At 44.0% G+C, this 20,408-nt stretch overlaps 1 protein-coding gene across 1 annotated transcript in view; it reads right to left on the reverse strand.

Annotated features, from left to right (window-relative positions):
• CADPS (calcium dependent secretion activator) overlaps positions 1 to 20,408 on the reverse strand; it is a 480,748-nt gene that overhangs the window by 174,056 nt on the left and 286,284 nt on the right. The window contains exons 7-8 of the mRNA XM_052657031.1: positions 12,142 to 12,253; positions 3,615 to 3,754 (exon numbers count right to left, since the gene is read on the reverse strand). Of these exons, the coding sequence (XP_052512991.1) occupies positions 3,615 to 3,754; positions 12,142 to 12,253 (252 nt within the window). The remainder of the gene's footprint in view (positions 1 to 3,614; positions 3,755 to 12,141; positions 12,254 to 20,408) is intronic.

The following is a 20,408-nucleotide window of genomic DNA, read 5'->3' on the forward strand; positions in this document are numbered from 1 at the left end:
AGGAAAGGCATCTCATAAGGTGCAGAGAGGTGCAGAAATCAAGATATCCATCTGGGTGGGAGAGAAGGGACTTCCAAGGCAGAGGAAACAGTGGGGACGAGGGCCCTGAGATGGGGGTACACATGAAGTCCTTGGTGAAGAGCAAGGGGGCCGGTAAGGCTGGAGCCATGATCAAGGTCAGACAGGCAGTGGAGTCTTTATCAGACAGGGCCTTGGAGCCATGGAAACAACACTGACCTTTATTCTAAATGAGCTTGGGGAATCACTGGAGATTTTCCAGCATTCAAGTGGTAGGATCTGACTTGTGTTTTTTAAAAACATTACACTGGCTTCAGAGTGGGAGATAGCTGATAGGAAGCAAGGGCAGCAGCCAGGGAACTGCTTTCGAGGCAAGTGCAACAAGTGAGGGGGTGCAGTGGTGGTGATGAGAGGCTAAACTCTAGATTTACCTTGAAGGTGGAAGGAAGAGGACTTGATGATGGGTGAGATGAAGGGTGGGGGACAGAAACATGTCAGAGATGACTCCAAGGATCTTGGTCTGAGCAGCTGAGTGAAAGGAAAGGCTATTTAAGATGGAGGGATAATGATACCTAATCCTTGGGAGGCTGTTTCAGGGATAAAATGAGATAATGCAAATGCATGCAATTCCAGAAACCTGAAAGCATCATATGGATACAAAAGATGAAAAATTAGAAAGTCATTGAAGAGCTGCTCATTCTCAAATGTCCCCAATACTCATATCTTAAAGCCAAAGACCAGTGTTGATTTTCTCGCTGACAATTTCCCACTCAATAAAGAAAGCTATTCAAATGGCCCAGTGGCTCATTCCAGGAACCACACAGTCCACACAAAAAAAGAGTAAATCATAATAATTCTAATGTTTCCTTTAGAATTTTAACAAACATTGAAGTAGATACAATTTATTGGGTTGGCCAAAAAGTTTATTCAGTTTTAAGTAAAAATTAAAAACCTATTTTTAATTTTCACCAAGAACTTCACTGAATAATGTATTCACTAATCAGACCTTTTCACCAACCCAATATAATTTCCGCTGTAATTCTTAAAAATTCCTTTCTTTCATTCTCTAAGTGAAATGAAGTGAAGCGAAGTCGCTCAGTCGTGTCCGATTCTTTGTGACCCCATGGGCTGTAGCCCACCAGGCTCCTCTGTCCATGGGATTCTTCAGGCAAGAATACTGGAGTGGGTTGCCATTTCCTTCTCCAGGGGATCTTCTCGACCCAGGGATCGAACCCAGGTCTCCTGCATTGCAGGCAGATGCTTTAACCTCTGAGCCACCAGGGAAGCCTCCTCATTCTCTAAGCTGTGACACTATTCTGATATTTTTATCCTCCTTCCCCATATAATAGGGCTTCATAAACTATTTTAAGTTCAAATGCAAAAAAATACATAGTTGAGAACATGTTTATTTTCCTCGCATCATCCCTTGAGCAGCTAAGGTCGTTCTGATTTTAGGGCACAGTGGGCGAGACCAGGTTTTAAGGCAACCACCATTCACTTTTCAGAGCATCTCTATGCCCTCCTGGCATATTTCCTGGCAGGGGTAGTTTTTAAATGGCAGCTTAGTAAACTGAAATAGCTGTGGAGCCCATCAGAAGTGAGTTACAGACTTCTATCATCCATAAACTCAAGATGGCCTAAAACATGTTAATAATAATTCTACAAATGAATCAAGAGAAAAAAATTACTTAACCCAGATTGGTTAGAGAAATGAAGAGAGTGTGAGAAACAGGAATCAGTCTGATGAGAAAGGGATATGTGTGTCAAGTGTCTACAGTGGGGATTAAAGAACAGAGTGCTTATAAAATTCCTGGTTCAGAGCTTCAAAGGGGCCTAGAAAGTAGGGTGAGCTACTTATCTTTTTAAGGAAGTTTTTTTTGAAGCATGTTTAAGGACAAATATATTCATTCATATTCTCTTGTCTGCTTTATCCTCTGCACTTTGCCCTTATCCCCTCCATATTGCTCACTCACGTTCTTATTCCTTTAGCAAATATTTACCAAGTATTTATGAGACAATGTCTGCTTCAGACCCATAATCTGTTTCTGGGTGCCATAGGAACCCAACAGAATTCTCAAATCCTTTGTCTTAAAAGTAGGATGTTTATATTGAACAAGAAGAGATTTTAGGGAGAAATCCCATTTACCATTTTGGGAATAAGTGCCAGGAATATGATAAGGAGGAAAAGCTGACCTCAGAAACATGTCACAAACGTTTTCATGAGTTGCTAATGTAACTGAAGCGAAGCTGGATGCCCTTCATGATGGACGGCTGAAAAAGGGCAGAGAATATAGCAGAGCCCTGGCTCACTCCCCTACAGCCTTTACACGGCCACGGGCAGAAGAGCTTTGCCAAAATCCCACCTCACACTCTAGGAATAGTCTGGCCACCAGACGATGCCATGGAAATTTGTCAAATCTAAGCCAGAGCCCAGGTTCAGTACCTGGTCCTTAGTTTGTGAGGGCCCTTTGCTTCCTCTGGAGTTCCTCAGATCTGACCCCCTCCAATGCCCTGGCTGGTAAGTATCTATCTTTCCCTCAAATCCTGAGCCTTCTCTGTTCCCTAGAATCTGGGAGCACCAAGACCAGAATGCCACTCCTTACTTGGATCACAGGCTGCCGTGGTCTGCTCAGTTGCTGGGATGTGAACTGCCTATCCTGACCACATGCGTCTGAACCTCTCATGGGCTTCTGTTTAAATCTGTCCTAACCAGTGGCCAGTCCCTGCTATATGGTTTATGAATTCGCCAAATATTTAGCACATAACCAAGCTTCAATTTTCATGTCGTTTTACCACTTGAAGCAGAATGATAGCTGGTTGGCTGTGGTATGTGCAGAATCCTTGGAAAACAACCCACTCCTTTTCATTGGTTAAGCATTCCCCTTATCAGAGTTAAATGGTCTAACTCCTTTCTAAGTGATCACATTTTCTGAGCTTGTGGGGTCCAAGCAATTTAGCTTTGGGTGACGGCGCTCCATATAAACCCACGTGTCAATAAACATTTCCTGTACAAACCACTGGTTTGATCTATAAAATAAAACTACATTTTATCTATTTTTTTTATCCTACTTGAAATTACTTTATTGGTCATTCTTCTCAAATCTTAAGAAACTTAAGACAAATTTTCCACTTTGTGGTTAATTTAAATGCTACGCTAAACACTAAAACTGATTCAATGTGAACTGATTGTTTGAAGGTTGCCTAAGGCAACTGCTCACACATCCTGGATGTGGCTGTTAATGAAGGTGTAAGCGCCTGTGTCGGAGAGTCAAAAAGATCTAGATGCCTTTAAAAAGGTATGTGAAGCCAGTAAAACCTCATAAACCAGAACCCAGCCTGGGCCTGGGAAGGTTTTGAATTGTACTGGAAATTTTTTTTAAAAAGGAGAAAGAAACAATTATCCTGACAGTTTAGTAAAAATGCAAATACAATAATCATAAGGATTAAGGAAGTCTATAGTAAATATCATAGTCATGAATTTTAATAATCTCTCATATATTTCTTTATATTTTCTTCCATGTCATTCTCTAAAGATCAACTTTTTTTTAAATAAAGAAATGAATGAAGAAATTACCCCTCAGAGAAGGCGCACTTACCCAGAATGCTTCATATTCTGAGGTTTGTCCATTCGGACAGCGAGTTTGATTTTGAGGTCTTGATCGGGGCAGTTTTTGGAGACTGTCATTTTGTGCCACTCTGACTGTTTGGGGCTGTTCGGGGTGGGATGGAGAATAACCTGCAGGGAAAAAAGACAACCACCTTAGCCAGAAAATAGGAATATGATATGGATATGTTTTCACAGATGAGAAACTTTACTGCTGAGAATCGAGGGTCTTTATAAATGCCCTACGGCCAGCAGGAAGGCAGTTAAGGCCTAAACATCAGACTCAAATCCAAGGATCCACCTACCAACCATGGCTGACTGGTGCCATGCAGCCGGGCCTGAGAACAGAAGTGGCATTATTGGTTTTCTTCTCTCGCTCCCTGGCTAATTCTCAAAGGGCAGGGATCACAATTTCTGTGATCATGCTTTTGAGTAAAGCAACACAGAACTAAGACTGTACTCCACACATTACTCTCCTCAAAGAAGATGGCTGCATAAAAGGAAGAAACACACTGCTATAGTAGAGAGAACATCTCTTTCTTTTCCCATTCTTCAGGATTTCTTCTGCTGTTTCGAGAGGAGAAACCCCTTTAGGGTTGCAGGGGAAGAAGGGAGGGACATGATTTGATGGGACAGGCTTAGAGTCCCACATTTCAACCTGGATGTGACATCACACAGCACCCAACTCTGTCCTGGCCCAGAGGGAAGCACACACAGCTTGAAGAAGGATAGGCTCTGAGGAAAGGCCTGTCACCAGGGTGCTTCAGAGCTGACAAAGTGACTTGGGTCTTCCATCCCAACTCTGATTGTCACAGATGCCATAAGTGAAGCCAGAAGGGGACTCACTTTTCTGTAAATCCACTTTTTCATGATGTGCCAAAAGAGTTCTCACTAAGGAGCTAGCTGGGGTCTTGGGAATACGCATTCAACAGGAGGGAAGTATTTGGAAAAACCCCTAAACAAAGGGAATGTGAACCAAATACAGGCATGACAAAAGCTTGGCCCCTGCTTCTGGGATGGTAGAGTGCCCTGGTTTGGTGCATGCTGTTTGGTCTGTTTTCAAAGGCTCTCATTTCTGCAGGCGCAGCAAAGGCAGCCCCTTGCAGTCTGCAGGAGGGCGAGGGAGGAGGCAGTCAGAGTCTCAGGGCTGGATACTCGGCCTTCCAGAAGCTGTGTCGGCCTCAGTGCAGTCATGCAGGCTTGGCCTGCACATGGAGGGTTGGAGCACACAGCTTCCTGTGGGACGGAGGAGCAAGAGCTTGGAGCGGAATAGGAGATGGCAGGAAAATAAAATCAGCCCACTTTGACGTGTCTTGCCTGCTGATTTTTGACCCCTTCTGCTTCTAGGCCTGACCCTTTTTTTAATCCACTCAGTTCTGTCTTTCTGATGTAACAGAATTTGTACATTCTTGATAACTCCAACATTTGAGTCCTTTTAAGGTCTAATGACCTGATTAAAATACAAGAAGGCCTGATTTTTCAAAACTGAGGCTGCCAACATTTTTGGATCATTACAGACTTCAGTAAAAAATTTTCAAGCAAGTAGCCAAAAACCTGTAAATAGATTATTAATAATATAAAAATTAATATAAATGTATATAAAATATATATCCATGTATATTTTACATGCTGTATCTTTATATTAATACTGCATTACATATATTTTAAAACATGCACAAACAGAAGTTTTTAAAAGATGAGTTAAAGATTAAAAAAACAACTTCTATTTTTATTTTTTACTTTATTAATTTTTTTTGACATTGCCATCCTTGCAGGATCTCAGTTCCCTGACTGGGTACCGAACCTGTGCCCCTGCAATGGAAGCACAGACTACTAGGGAAGTACCCTCAAACTCTAGTTTTAAACATCTTGCTAATGCTGGTGGCTCTGGACTATTATCAGCTATATGTTAAGGTACCAGGTACAGGTAATGCAGGGCTCACTGTTAGTGATACCAGATGTGAATCTGTGGTTCAAGAGGACTTAATGGATAATTTCATACTGTTCTGATGGACATCCACACTGGCATCGTTTTTATCTCATGACATGGATGGTAGAACTCTTCATCAGCAGGACTGATGTCACCTCCACCTTTTTCACATTTTTTTTGCCCGACTTGCAATACCAGTATCGTCTTTAAATCATAGCTCTTCTGTAGTAATCTTTTTGGTCATTTGCTCATTTTGTGAGGGCTGATTTAGCTGAAATTTCTATCACAAAATGTTATCAGTTCACTTACCTGGCACTAGTGAACTGTGGCATGCCTTGGGCCACTGGAAGGAAACAAGTCAGTCACAGTGCCACTGGGTTGTAGAGATCTCTCATTCTCTCAAGATAAAGCCTGTCCCTCTAGGACACCTCCATCAGGTTCCACATCCTGAGACCCCAGACTGTGGAGGCAGAGAGCAGGCCCTGCTGATCTTGGTGAAGCTGACCTTATCAGCTGTGCTCATTTGGCCCAAGAGGTGATGAGTTGGGAGAGGGGGTAATGTGTTGGGAAACAGGAAGGGGAGGAGCTGATAAGGGAAACACCACCAGGGCCAGAACAGCAGCAGGTAAGGCCCAGGGCCTCCTTCTGCTTCTGCTTACTTGGCAAAATTGAAACGGGCACTGGGTACCCAGAGCTCATTAACAGGCCATCAACCATATGGATCCTGGGCACATTTCCCATTGGCAATATGCTGTCCATTCGCTGACACAAATGGCCACAGATCATCACTGTCCACTCCACAAAGGCTTCTTCCCCCATTTGATCACTCCCTGGGGAGACCTCGTCTCTAGGGTGGATGGAAAGATGAGGTCACTGCAGTCCTCCTCCATCTTCATCCCACCCTGCCATGTGCCCGACAGGCTGCCAAATCCTTTGTAAGTGTCAGCCCCGCTGAATTATTAGGGTCCTTCTGGGGGCACACGAGCACACAAGAGTCCTGAGTAGTCCAGACACCTCATCTAGACATTCCAGGCTGCTAATCAAGCACTTTGTCATCTCAGCCGCGGTCCATGTGTGCTGTGCTTTGATGTGGTAATGCTGATGTGGGAACACGTGCCATCCTGAGCAGTAAGCTGCATGCCGGCCAGCCCCAGCTTCCCTACATTACCTGGGCATCCAGACAGATCCTTCTGGTGGATGGCTTCACCCTGAGTCTTTATCTGGCTTTATTTACCTGGCTGATCCCCTCCAACACTTAGCCTGTGAGTCTCTCCTGATCTCTGCATTCTCCTGGGTCAGTGTTTTTGCTCCTCAGACTAGAATATATCCCCTTGCTATGTGTTCCCTCGGTATCTTTCTCTAGCAGAGCACTCACCACACTACACTGTAAGTTCTGGTGTTTTGTCTCCACCCCTTACATTTTCTGAGGTTACGGATTGTTTCCTGTCATTCCTGTTTGCTCTGTGCGTGGCACAAATGACCAGACATGGCAGGCCTGCAATCCTATTTGATGAATGTGTTTGACAGTACTGCAGTGTTGGCAAGAGTGTGGGGAAACAGACATTCCCTCATGCCTTTTGAGAATTATAAATTGGGGTACACTCTTTGGGGCCTCCCAGTTGGTATTAATAGTAAAGACTCTGCCTGCCAATGTAGCAGACCAAGGGACACGGGTTGGATACCTGGGTTGGGAAAATCCTCTGGAGGAGGAAGTCACAATCCACTCCAGTGTTCCTGCTTGGAAAATTCCATGGACAGAGAAGTCTGGTGGGCTATAGTTAGTGGGGCAACGAAGAGTGGGGCACAACTGAGTGACTGAGCACATATACTCTTTAGGGGACAATTTGGTAGTATCTTCAAATTTCAATTTTCATTCAGCAAGGTAGTTTTTTGAAATTTATCCTATTTATGCACACAAACATGCAAAGAAATAAACTTAAGGTAATTCACAGAGGCATTGTTTATATAGCCAGAGAGTGGACACAATCTAAATAAATACATGTACATAGTGTATGTGGCTATGAAAACAAGAGGGAAGTCAGTATGTGGTGATACAGACTAATCTCCAAATATCCTGGTATTTCAAGCAAAGTGCAGAGCAATATATATCCAGCTATGCTCTTTTTCTCTCTTTTTTTAAAGAGAGATATATTCAAATATGTTTGTACATACTATGTTTGTACCTCCTAAGAATATCCGGGCAAGAATACACACCAAAAACAAGGTTTTCCTCTGGTAAAAGAAACTAAAGTTAGGTGGGTGGGCTCATTCATTTTCATTATATATCCATTTAGATTATTTTTTTTTAGTATATGAATGAGCTACTTTTTAGTTAGCAAGACTAATAAAAATGAAACATAAAAACACAAATAGAACCAACGAAATACTATTCCATGAAGGAACACAGCACCAGAATCTGTGAACGTGGCTGTGTCCTACTAAACTTGGGAAGAATCTACGCATAGAAACACTTATTCAAGGGGTCCAAGGAATCTCCCCCAAACTCCCCTCCCATCCAGGCGGAGGGGAGTCTGGGGGAGAACGGCTCCATGTGTATGTATGGCTGGGTCACTCTGCTGTGCGCCTGAACCCATCAAAACGCTGTTAACTGGCTGTCTGCCTGCTCAGTTACTAAGTTGTGACTGACTCTTTGCGACCCCATGGACTGTATGTGTGTAGCCCACCACGCTCCTCTGTCCATGGGATTTCTCAGGCAAGAATACTAGAGTGCGTTGCTATTTCCTTCTCCAGAGGATTTTCCTGACTCAAGGACTGAACATGTGTCTCCTGCATTGGTAGGTGGATACTCTACCACTGAGTCACCTGGGAAGCACCATTAATTGGCTATTTGTTGTTGTTCAGTTGCTAAGTTGTATCTGACTCTGCAACCTCATGGACTGCACAGCTTCACTCTGCAGCACACCAGGCTCCTCTGTCCTCCACTATCTCCCAGAGTTTGCTCAGATTCATGTCCACTGAGTGGGTGATGCTATCTAACCATCTCATCCTCTGCTGCCCCTTGTTAAAAAGGCCACTTCTGTCACCCAGCTGCTGCCTGTGGAGGTGCTGCCGGCAAAGGGCACCCACCGCGCCAGCACTAGGGCCAGGCAGGCCAGCTCCACTGCAAGGTGCAAAGTTTCTTTGGCAGGAAGGAAGGGTAAACTGCTATCTGGCGGAATCTGTAATGAGAATGGAGGAGAGTATAATTTGTTAAGAGATTAATGACTGTGAGGGGCTGTGGCAAACTCATGGTCTTCACCCCAACAGCAGAGGAGTTTTATTTTTGCATAAGAACAAAATGGTGTAGTAAAAACAGCCCTAGAGATGAGGTGACATCATTCCTGGCAAGTCACTTACCTCCTCTGGGCCCAAGAACAGAGGAGGGTAGTAACTGTGCCTTCTCCCTAGGGTTCAGATGAAGAGTCAGTGAGGGGCTATGGCCTGGCCAGTGGTAAACATGCAGCTGGGTTTGGTCCCGAATGAGTGGGCGGCTGTGTGTGTTCGCACGGGCGCGCACTAGAGGATCCTGCCTTCCACAGCAGTCAGTTTTCTCATCTATAAAGTAAAAGACTTTGACTAGACCAGCGGGTTTTAACTTTTCTGAGTGGAAACAGTTTTAGGAAGCTGGCAACTACTTGGATTAGCAAGCATTACTACGTCCCCCACCCCAACATCTGTAAACAACTTCAAGGGGCTCCTGAGGCCCATGGAATGGGCTTGGGTTGATGCCTCCTGAGCTTGAGTCTGCTAACACTAATATCCTAGGTCTCTGAGACACTCATGATTCCTGATTCGAGTCTTCACGGAAAAAGAAAGGTTTGAAGAAAAAGAAAAGACAGGCTCCTTCCCCCACTCTGTGTGTCTCTTTCCCTAGGGATGGAAATGAGTATTTGTCATTTCACAAAGAAAACAGGTAAACCTCTTCTTACTTTAATCCTCCTTCTTTTTTGTGTGTGTGGTGGGGAGAGGTCTTTTTGCTATTAGTCTTGTTTACTTTTTGCCTTATTTCCATCTATGGTCTCAGTTCAGTTCAGTTCAGTCGCTCAGTCGTGTCCGACTCTTTGCGACCCCATGAATTGCAGCACGCCAGGCCTCCCTGTCCATCACCAACTCCCGGAGTTCACTCAGACTCATGTCCATCGAGTCCGTGATGCCATCCAGCCATCTCATCCTTGGTCGTCCCCTTCTCCTCCTGCCCCCAATCCCTCCCAGCATCAGAGTCTTTTCCAATGAGTCAACTCTTTGCATGAGGTGGCCAAAGTATTGGAGTTTCAGCTTTAGCATCATTCCTTCCAAAGAAATCCCAGGGCTGATCTCCTTCAGAATGGACTGGTTGGATCTCCTTGCAGTCCAAGGGACTCTCAAGAGTCTTCTCCAACACCACAGTTCAAATGCATCAATTCTTCGGCGCTCAGCCTTCTTCACAGTCCAACTCTCACATCCATACATGACCACAGGAAAAACCATAGCCTTGACTAGGCGGACCTTAGTCAGCAAAGTAATATCTCTGCTTTTCAATATACTATCTAGGTTGGTCATAACTTTCCTTCCAAGGAGTAAGCGTCTTTTAATTCCATGGCTGCAATCACCACCTGCAGTGATTTTGGAGCCCCAAAAAATGAAGTCTGACACTGTTTCCACTGTTTCCCTATCTATTTCCCATGAAGTGATGGGACCGGATGCCATGATCTTTGTTTTCTGGATGTTGAGCTTTAGGCCAACTTTTTCGCTCTCCTCTTTCACTTTCATCAAGAGGCTTTTCAGCTCCTCTTCACTTTCTGCCATAAGGGTGGTGTCATCTGCATATCTGAGGTTGTTGATATTTCTGCTGGCAATCTTGATTCCAGCTTGTGTTTCTTCCAGTCCAGCATTTCTCATGATGTACTCTGCATAGAAGTTAAATAAGCAGGGTGACAATATACAGCCTTGACGTACTCCTTTTCCTATTTGGAACCAGTCTGTTGTTCCATGTCCAGTTCTAACTGTTGCTTCCTGAACTGCATAAAGATTTCTCAAGAGGCAGGTTATGTGGTCTGGTATTCCCATCTCTTTTAGAATTTTCCACAGTTTATTGTGATCCACACAGTCAAAGGCTTTGGCATAGTCAATAAAGCAGAAATAGATGTTTTTCTGGAACTATGATTCTATATAGTTCTATAGATGAAAACCAGTTAAAGGAAATGAAAAAACAAAGGTACGAAAAAGAAAGTCTGGTTAATGTGCTCTTCCTGGTGATCTTAGGCACATACCGTATGCACGCCTTGAGGTATTCTGTCCCTATCCTACAGAGATGATGTGTCAGAGGCTCGGAGAGGTGAAATGTCTTGGTTTGTGTCACACAGCTTTCAGAAGGGATTATGCATTCAACTAGTGCAAATGAAATGTACTAAGAGTCTATGTGCTGGGCTCTGGGGATAGGTATAGGGTGGTGAACAAAACAAGGTCCAGTTTCATGCTCATGGTCTCTCTCTCGCAATGGGAAGAGGGTTGGGGGAAGGGGCAAAAAGGGGGTAGGGGATTGAGAGGTACAAACTACTATATATAAAATAAATAAGACACAAGGCTATACTGTACAATAGAAGGAATATATCCAGTATTTTATAATGATTGTTAATTTGAGTACGATCTATGAAAACACTGAATCACCATGCTGTACACCCAAAACACAATACTGTAAACTGACTACACTCTAATTTTTTAAAAAAGGAAAAAATTGCTTTCTGTCTCCTTTGGAATTTTTACAGTTCAGTGGGGGAGACAGAAGCCCAAATTTCTGTAAATTCTCTCAGTGATAAATTCTGGAGGCTATGAACAGGGAAGGAACTGAGGGGGTAAAGGAAGGAGGATGGGGAGTCCACAAAGGGCTCTCTGAGGAGGCAGTGGCATTTATTAGAGAAGCAAGCAACCTCTGGGAGGGTTGGGTGGTGGGAAGAGGGTCCCAGGGAGAGAGAAAGCCTCCTGAAATGAGATAGAATTTTGTGTACTTGAGGGACTAAAATCTGGCCAGTGATGCCGGTGCATCTGGATGAGGGGCGGGGTGACAGAAAGTGAGGCGGCTGGGGCGGTGGGGAGAGGCCAGGTCACATGCGTCACTGTGTGTTGCGCTACAGCTCTGGTTTCACTATGGAGTCATGGAAGCACTGCAGGACAGCAAGGAACAAAGTCACCTGGAGCTCTGAAAATACTGGCTGCTTGGTGCAGAGTCAGCCAGTAGCGGAGGTGAAAGAAGAAATTAGTCATAAAAGAAATGATTCAATAAGAATTATTATCTCAGTGGTACTCACAGGGATTGGTAGCACCCTTTGAGATGTTTCAGACATGTGGGGGACATTTTTTGGTTGACAAAACAGTTGGTGCTGGCCTCTGCTGGTATTGAATGGGCGGGGCCCGGGGCACTAATCATCCAGCCACAAGTGGGCTGTTCCTCTATAATGACGAATCGTCCTGCATTCCGCCTGACTGTTGAATATGCCCATCAGATAGGAACGAAGGTAGGAAACACTGCGGATAATCGAGTGAGTCTAGATCCTAAATCTTTTCCTACATGTATTCTCTAAGTGTGTTTAGCACTTTTGCAGGGAGCACTTACCCGTCCCAGCTCCTTGTCCTCCAAGGCCAGGACTCCCGTGCTCTCCGTGAACAGCTTCACCTTCACAGCGGGCAGTGCATGGGTTGTAGAGAAGTCACCCTGGGTGCCCCAGCTGTGGACAGAATCAGAGAGGTCATCATGGAGCCCTCCACTGTGACAATGCCCAACTTATCCCTGCCTTCTTCTTGGGTTGGGTGAACACAGGGTTAACCCGAGGCATCATCACTGGCTGTCACATCCCTCTTCCCTCCCTTCCCAAGCTGCCAGAATGACAGAAAGTGTTAATTAACTTGTTAGACAAATGCAAGACAGATGCTCAGAAAGTTGCCAGGGGTCTTCACAGAGCACTAGACGGAATCACTTGGAATTAGCATGAAATCAAGTTGGTGAGAACTTTGTCCCATGCACTTGCTTTCCCCACAAACTACTCCAGGGTAACTGTTAACATCTCCTTGTAGCCTATGAATCAATCCCTAGTTCTTGGAAACTGCTGCTCTATATTTTGAGATGGCACTTCCTCTGGCCGGAGCTAACATATGACTTTACAATGAGAACTCACTAGTAGTGGGGAGGGAGTGGGTCCTATTTCCACTGACATTCACAGATACGTTGACAGACCAATGGCTGGAACTCAGGCCTGCTAAAGAGGAATGAAGGTGGAAGGATGTGATGAGGGAAACCCCCTTCCCCACTCACCAATCTCTGGGAACCATAGTGGATGTCCCGAGAGGGGAGCCCCTGGCTTGCCTGGCATCTACCTGTCTGGGTTGACATGAGCCCCTGATGTGCCCCTGACATGTGACCTTTTCATTCATTCGCATGATTCTCACAGATCTACTTCCATCCACTCTGAACCTGAAATAGTGTGATCTTCTTAAAGGGCTGAGTGGATTACAGTGAGCTGCTGCCCTAAACCCTTCTGTGGAGCCTGCTCCACTGCACTGGGGGCCATCGGGACCCCTGGTATGGTCTCCCAGTCACCCACCAGAGGGTCATGGGCTCTTCCTCACGCCTCCGGGCTGTTGCCTGCACGGCTCCCTCTGCTGGCAGTGCTTCTCTCACCTGGCTAACTCTTCAGGGCTCAGCTTAAATAACTTTCCCAGAGAATACGTCCCTTGAACTCCCAGTCTCGATTTGGTTCCAGTGTTAAACTCTCTTGAGCGTACTGTTTAATTTTCTATCCTAAGGATCACAGATTTGTAATGACTGATTTACTGTGGTGATTATTTAGTAACTGGGTCCTCTCGTATTCTGTAAGCTCCGCAAATGCATGACTGTGTATTTTGTTTATCTTGCATTACCACAGTACTTAGCACACAAGAGAAACTTAACAAATATTTGTTGAATAAATAAATTAGGCAAATATGTATTCTTTTACAGAATTAGGAAATAGGAATAGATGTACTTTTGTACAGAAACGTTTCTCAGTTTGCCTATGTAATGGTTGATTTCCATATTATAGATTAACTCACTGAACATTATTTTTAATGACTGTAATATTATGGATGCATAATAATTTATTTAACCATTCCTCTGTTACTGAGATCGGGTTGGACATTACTTTTTAACTTCATTTCTGTGTATTTCCTTGGGCATCAGGGAGTTAGATGGGAGATCATTTCTTCATTCACTCATCAACAAACACAGTAGTGCTCCTACAATGTTGTGGGAACTGTGCTCATCAATGATGACTTTCATGGCTTGGAAGTGATCATCCATTTCCAAAATGCTTTCCACACAGGTGGTGACTGTCCTCCTACCATACGGGAAGGAAAGTGCAAATCACAAGGCTTTCTGCCTCCTCTGGATGTCCCTATTCTTTTTTTCTTCTGGCCAGTTTTGTCATTCTTGTTTTCAGGGGCATTTCTGTGGTAAATAGCAGGCTTGACTATGTTACTCTATGTTTGCTGGCTGTTTGTATTTCTTCATTTGTAAATGATGGAACCCTTCTAATTTCATGGTTGTAGACAATAGGCTAAATCTCACTAACTTAACTCAAAAACATGAGGTACCTAGAGAGCTGGCAAGAGAGCACGAAATGGAGAGAAGGGGACATCCAGCTCCGTGGGGATCCAAGTGTTTGAGAACCACTGAGGAAATACCGCAGTCACAGAGAGAAAGGCAGAGGACATGAAGACAGGACAAGCAGCAACAGGTTTCAAATGCAACAGCAAAATGTTAGATGTACAGATGGAAGCACCTCATTTTGGTCATTAGCTACTGCAGCTATTCCCACGCTCCTAAGATGGGGAGCCTCTGTCCTAGCAAAGGCAACATGACAAGGCGTAAGGTTTTGAACCCAACATTCTTCATTCAAATTCTGTTAAGTCACTAACAATTGTAGGACTTGGGCGAGTCAATGTCCCTGAGCTTCAGTTTTCTTAGTGATAAAACAACACAATTTCAGAGACTAGTTACAAACAGTAAATGGCAGCAGGCTTGGGACAGGGTAAGAGCCCCTCAAACTTTAACTACCTTCCTTCCCCAAATAAGGATACATAGATGTATTCTAGAAACCATGACACTCACTGATCTTTCGCGTTAATCATTCAACACACATATATTAAGCTCTTATTAAGTATCTGACCCTTTGCTGAACAAACAAGAGGGACTTTACCCTTCCTACTACACAAGGTAAAACGTTCATACTGTGCCTGTTTCAAAGATGAGAAAACTAAGAACTTCAAGATCTTGTCCATTTTATTCCAGTGAACTGTGATCAGTTAGGGCTGGAACCCAAATCTCTTAATTCCCATTTATAGCTCTTGCTGCTATTAATGTTATATTCAACAACAAGAACTATTAACAATTTTGCAGTGATCATTACTATTTATGATTAACTGTGCTATGAATTTCTTTGGGCATTTATCATGCTTAGTCAAGGAAATAAGGAAGATTTCTGCTGGAAACTAAGAGTGCTCTAAAATGAGGTACTCTATCATGGTCACAGAGAGGTCTTGATCTCCCTGGGCATTCCTCACACTGGATCCCTGGGACACTGACCTGGACACTGGTGTATAAGGGTTTTTCTGGCCTGTTCAGTGGGCACGACCCAGTCTGCCTGGACCCCTGGTGCCACCCAAGGCTGCTCAGCTCATGAGGCATTCAACATGACTCAGACCGTGGGGCATGGCAAGGTCTCTGAGACCTCATCAGCTGGATAGAGTTCAAGCTACTGGAGTCTGTCCTGACAACTCTGTCCCTTTGACCAGTGATTTCCTTTCCCTTCCACCAGGCTTGCAGCTGTACCCCTGGCTTTCTACCATGACCCCTGGCTCACCTCAAGTTGCTTGGTTGCTACCGACTCCCAGCTTAGCCCCAGATTTCAAAATGGCAACTCAGCCCAGTGGAGCAGGAAAAAAAAGAAAGCCCTCAGTGTAATCAGGACTAGCTATGTTATTTCCAGGGTCTGGCGCAAAATGAAAATGTGGGCTTTTTGTTCAAAAGGCAGGAAAAAGTGCTGAAGACACTAAAATACAGTGTTTTCCTTTCTCTGAGTATTTCCTCTGTTCAAATGCATGTGTGTTATTCCATAAGACCCCACTTAACTGACTCAAGGTCAAAGATAAAAGAATTAAGAATTTCAAGATAGAAATGAAGAGCATGGACGATACCAAATGTCTGCGTGTGGGGCCTGTGCAGCCACAGGGATCACAAGCTCATGAATCAGGCTCTGAGCCCAAGGCCACCCAGTCTGTTTAGTGTGGTCAGAGAACGGGTGATGGTGGTGGTTGGGGGGAAGGTCGTCACAGTCACAAGACTCTGTGAAAACTACTCCCAGCTCCTTTTGGCAATGCTTTCTACTAGGAGGTGCCCCAAGGAGATTTACTTATCAGCACTTTCCCTGCTCCTCTCCCCTCTGGAAAAAATGTCATGGAAATGTTCATTGTCTTTTTCCAACTATGGTAATGACGTGACTATAACAAAAACAGCTAATATTTCTTGAGAGCTTACTATGTGCTGGTCACACATTCCTATGGTCATATGTGTATTTTTCTTTTTAAGTGCCCTTGGCCATCCTGTGAAATGCTTATAATGATCTACCCTCTAGTGACAGATGAGGAAACTGAGGCTCAGAGGGGACAGTAATGTGTCCAAGGTCACAGCGAGCAAATGCATTCTGGCTCCACCACCCAAACTTTTAGCCATGCCGCCAAGCTGCCTTCCTCCCAAATGCCACCAACTTACTTCTTGGTGTCGGGATCCTATTAACATCAACTACCTCTGTAACTCAAAGGCAGAGTTTTGTTTCAGAAAGGATGAGACCACTCTGAATTTATTTCACATGCTCAATATGCTTCACAGAGTGCTACATAACCTCCAGACAAATCAGTCCGTGGTGGAACCAGGTCTTTTTGGTGGAGCCAAACATCGATAAATGAATCTGTTTCTCATGGTTGCCTTCTTCTCTGCTCATTTCTTTTCCTTTGTTGAGAACTGACTGTGGCTATTAAGATGAATACCTTTTCTCAGAGTTTCACAGGACTGAAATAAAATTCCACTTTGATTGGAAAAGACGAGGAGTTGATAGGATTTATGGCAAGCAGCAGTTGGAAAGGTTAACTAAGCTCTCCTTGAACACAGGATACATAAAGTCAAGTGGGTGAGGTGGCCCTCTTCTGAGATCTTATCACACCTGCTACTATACTCACACTGTACAACCAGCTCACAAAAGCACTAAAAACAGTCACCAATTGAGTGCTTATTTTGCCAGGTTCCGGGCTGAGCATTTTTCATGGATTATCCCATTTAATCCTTTTGACAGTTCTGTAAGGCATATCCTGTGATTATCGCCACTTGATCAGTGGAGAAACTATGACTTGGAGAGGTTAAGTAACTCAGCCAGGGTTTCAGGCTATCCCAGAACTGGGCTTCAAACTCAGAGTTTCTGATCCTAAAACCCATGCATCAAACCATAGAGTGCTTCTCCATGACTCACTAAGCTGTGTTAGAACTGACAATCAACTGTGTGTCTAGCTCCCTCTCTAGATGAATATCTTGGGGCAAGGAGCATGACTTTTTTTTAAAAAAAAGTCTACTGTACCAAACACAAGGCCCAACACACAATAAACATTTGTTTAATGACTAGGAAGATACGACAAATTCAGAAGAGTCATGTCACCAGACTCAGGGGACTTTTGAAAAGATCAGACACAAGAGATACCCAAGGGTGTGACTGCCTCCTTTAAGCCAAGTTCAGTTCACTTCAGTTCAGTCGCTCAGCCGTGTCCGACTCTTCGCGACCCCATGAATTGTAGCACGCCAGGCCTCCCTGTCCATCACCATCTCCCAGAGTTCACTCAGACTCACGTCCATCGAGTCAGTGATGCCATCCAGCCATCTCATCCTCTGTCGTCCCCTTCTCCTCCTGCCCCCAATCCCTCCCAGCATCAGAGTCTTTTCCAATGAGTCAACTCTTTGCATGAGGTGTCCAAAGTACTGGAGTTTCAGCTTTAGCATCATTCCTTCCAAAGAAATCCCAGGGCTGATCTCCTTCAGAATGGACTGGTTGGATCTCCTTGCAGTCCAAGGGACTCTCAAGAGTCTTCTCCAACACCACAGTTCAAATGCATCAATTCTTCGGCGCTCAGCCTTCTTCACAGTCCAACTCTCACATCCATACATGACCACAGGAAAAACCATAGCCTTGACTAGGCGGACCTTAGTCAGCAAAGTAATGTCTCTGCTTTTCAATATACTATCTAGGTTGGTCATAACTTTTCTTCCAAGGAGTAAGCATCTTTTAATTTCATTGCTGCAATCACCATCTGCAGTGATTTTGGAGCCCCAAAAAATAAAGTCTGACACTGTTTCTACTGTATCCCCATCTATTTCCCATGAAGTGATGGGACCAGATGCCATGATCTTCGTTTTCTGAATGTTGAGCTTTAAGCCAACTTTTTCACTCTCCTCTTTCACCTTCATCAAGAGGCTTTTCAGCTCCTCTTCACTTTCTGCCATAAGGGTGGTGTCATCTGCATATCTGAGGTTATTGATATTTCTCCCAGCAATCTTGATTCCAGCTTGTGTTTCTTCCAGTCCAGCGTTTCTCATGATGTACTCTGCATGTAAGTTAAATAAGCAGGGTGACAATATACAGCCTTGCTGTACTCCTTTTCCCATTTGGAACCAGTCTGTTGTTCCATGTCCAGTTCTAACTGTTGCTTCCTGACCTGCATACAGATTTCTCAAGAGGCAGGTTATGTGGTCTGGTATTCCCATGTGTTTCAGAATTTTCCACAGTTTATTGTGATCCACACAGTCAAAGGCTTTGGCATAGTCAATAAAGCAGAAATAGATGTTTTTCTGGAACTCTCTTGCTTTTTCCATGAGCCAGTGGATGTTGGCAATTTGATCTCTAGTTCCTCTGCCTTTTCTAAAACCAGCTTGAACATCAGGGAGTTCACGGTTCACGTATTGCTGAAGTCTGGCTTGGAGAATTTTGAGCATTACTTTACTAGCATGTGAGATGAGTGCAATTGTGCTGTAGTGTGAGCATTCTTTGGCATTGCCTTTCTTTGGAATTGGAATGAAAACTGACCTTTTCCAGTCCTGTGGCCACTGCTGAGTTTTCCAAACTTGCTGGCATATTGAGTGCAGCACTTTCACAGCATCATCTTTCAGGATTTGAAATAGCTCAACTGGAATTCCATCACCTCCACTAGCTTTGTTCATAGTGATGCTTTCTAAGGCCCACTTGACTTCACATTCCAAGATGTCTGGCTCTAGATTAGTGATCACATCATCATGATTATCTGGGTCATGAAGATCTTTTTTGTACAGTTCTTCCGTGTATTCTTGCCATCTCTTCTTAATATCTTCTGCTTCTGTTAGGTCCAGACCATTTCTGTCCTTTATCGAGCCCATCTTTGCATGAAATGTTCCCTTGGTATCTCTAATTTTCTTGAAGAGATCTCTAATCTTTCCCATTCTGTTGTTTTCCTCTATTTCTTTGCATTGATCACTGAAGAAGGCTTTCTTATCTCTTCTTGCTATTCTTTGGAACTCTGCATTCAGATGCTTATATCTTTCCTTTTCTCCTTTGCTTTTCGCCTCTCTTCTTTTTACAGCTATTTGTAAGGCCTCCCCAAACAGCCATTTTGCTTTTTTGCATTTCTTTTCCATGGGGATGGTCCTGATCCCTGTCTCCTGTACAATGTCACGAACCTCATTCCATGGTTTATCAGGCACTCTATCTATCAGATCTAGACCCTTAAATCTATTTCTCACTTCCACTGTATAATCATAAGGGATTTGATTTAGGTCATACCTGAATGGTCTAGCGGTTTTCCCTACTTTCTTCAATAAGTCTGATACCCAGTTGTGGATGTGACTGGTGATAGAAGTAAGATCCAATGCTGTAAAGAGCAATTTTGCATAGGAACCTGGAATGTCAGGTCCATGAATCAAGGCAAATTGGAAGTGGTCAAACAAGAGATGGCAAGGGTGAATGTCGACAATCTAGGAATCAGCGAACTAAAATGGACTGGAATGGGTGAATTTAACTCAGATGACCATTACATCTACTACTGCGGGCAGGAATCCCTCAGAAGAAATGGAGTAGCTATCATGGTCAACAAAAGAGTCTGAAATGCAGTACTTGGATGCCATCTCAAAAGCGACAGAATGATCTCTGTTTGTCTCCAAGGCAAACCATTCAATATCACAGTTATCCAAGTCTACGCCCCAACCAGTAACGCTGAAGAAACTGAAGTTGAACGGTTTTATGAAGACCTACAAGATCTTTTAGAACTAACACCCGAAAAAGATGTCCTTTTCATTATAGGGGACTGGAATGCAAAAGTAGGAAGTCAAGAAACACCTGGAGTAACAGGCAAATTTGGCCTTGGAATGTGGAATGAAGCAGGGCAAAGACTAATAGAGTTTTGCCAAGAAAATGCACTGGTCATAGGAAACACCCTCTTCCAACAACACAAGAGAAGACTCTACACATGGACATCACCAGATGGTCAACACCGAAATCAGACTGATTATATTCTTTGCAGCCAAAGATGGAGAAGCTCTATACAGTCAACAAAAACAAGACCGGGAGCTGACTGTGGCTCAGATCATGAACTCCTTATTCCCTTTAAGCCAAAGAGAGGGGGCTTTATCTCCTTGAGGATTAGCTGTGTTGTTAGAGCACCAACACTCTGAAGTGTAACACAGTGTCTGGGAACATGAAGAGGGGACCCAAAAGACATAGCAGCAAGGACAGCACTCTGATGAGCAAGGAGCAGGTCTTTGAAGGTCAAGAGTGGTTAGCT

The sequence above is a fragment of the Budorcas taxicolor genome, chromosome 1 (genome assembly GCF_023091745.1).
Source record: "Budorcas taxicolor isolate Tak-1 chromosome 1, Takin1.1, whole genome shotgun sequence".
NCBI classification, from domain to species: domain Eukaryota; kingdom Metazoa; phylum Chordata; class Mammalia; order Artiodactyla; family Bovidae; genus Budorcas; species Budorcas taxicolor.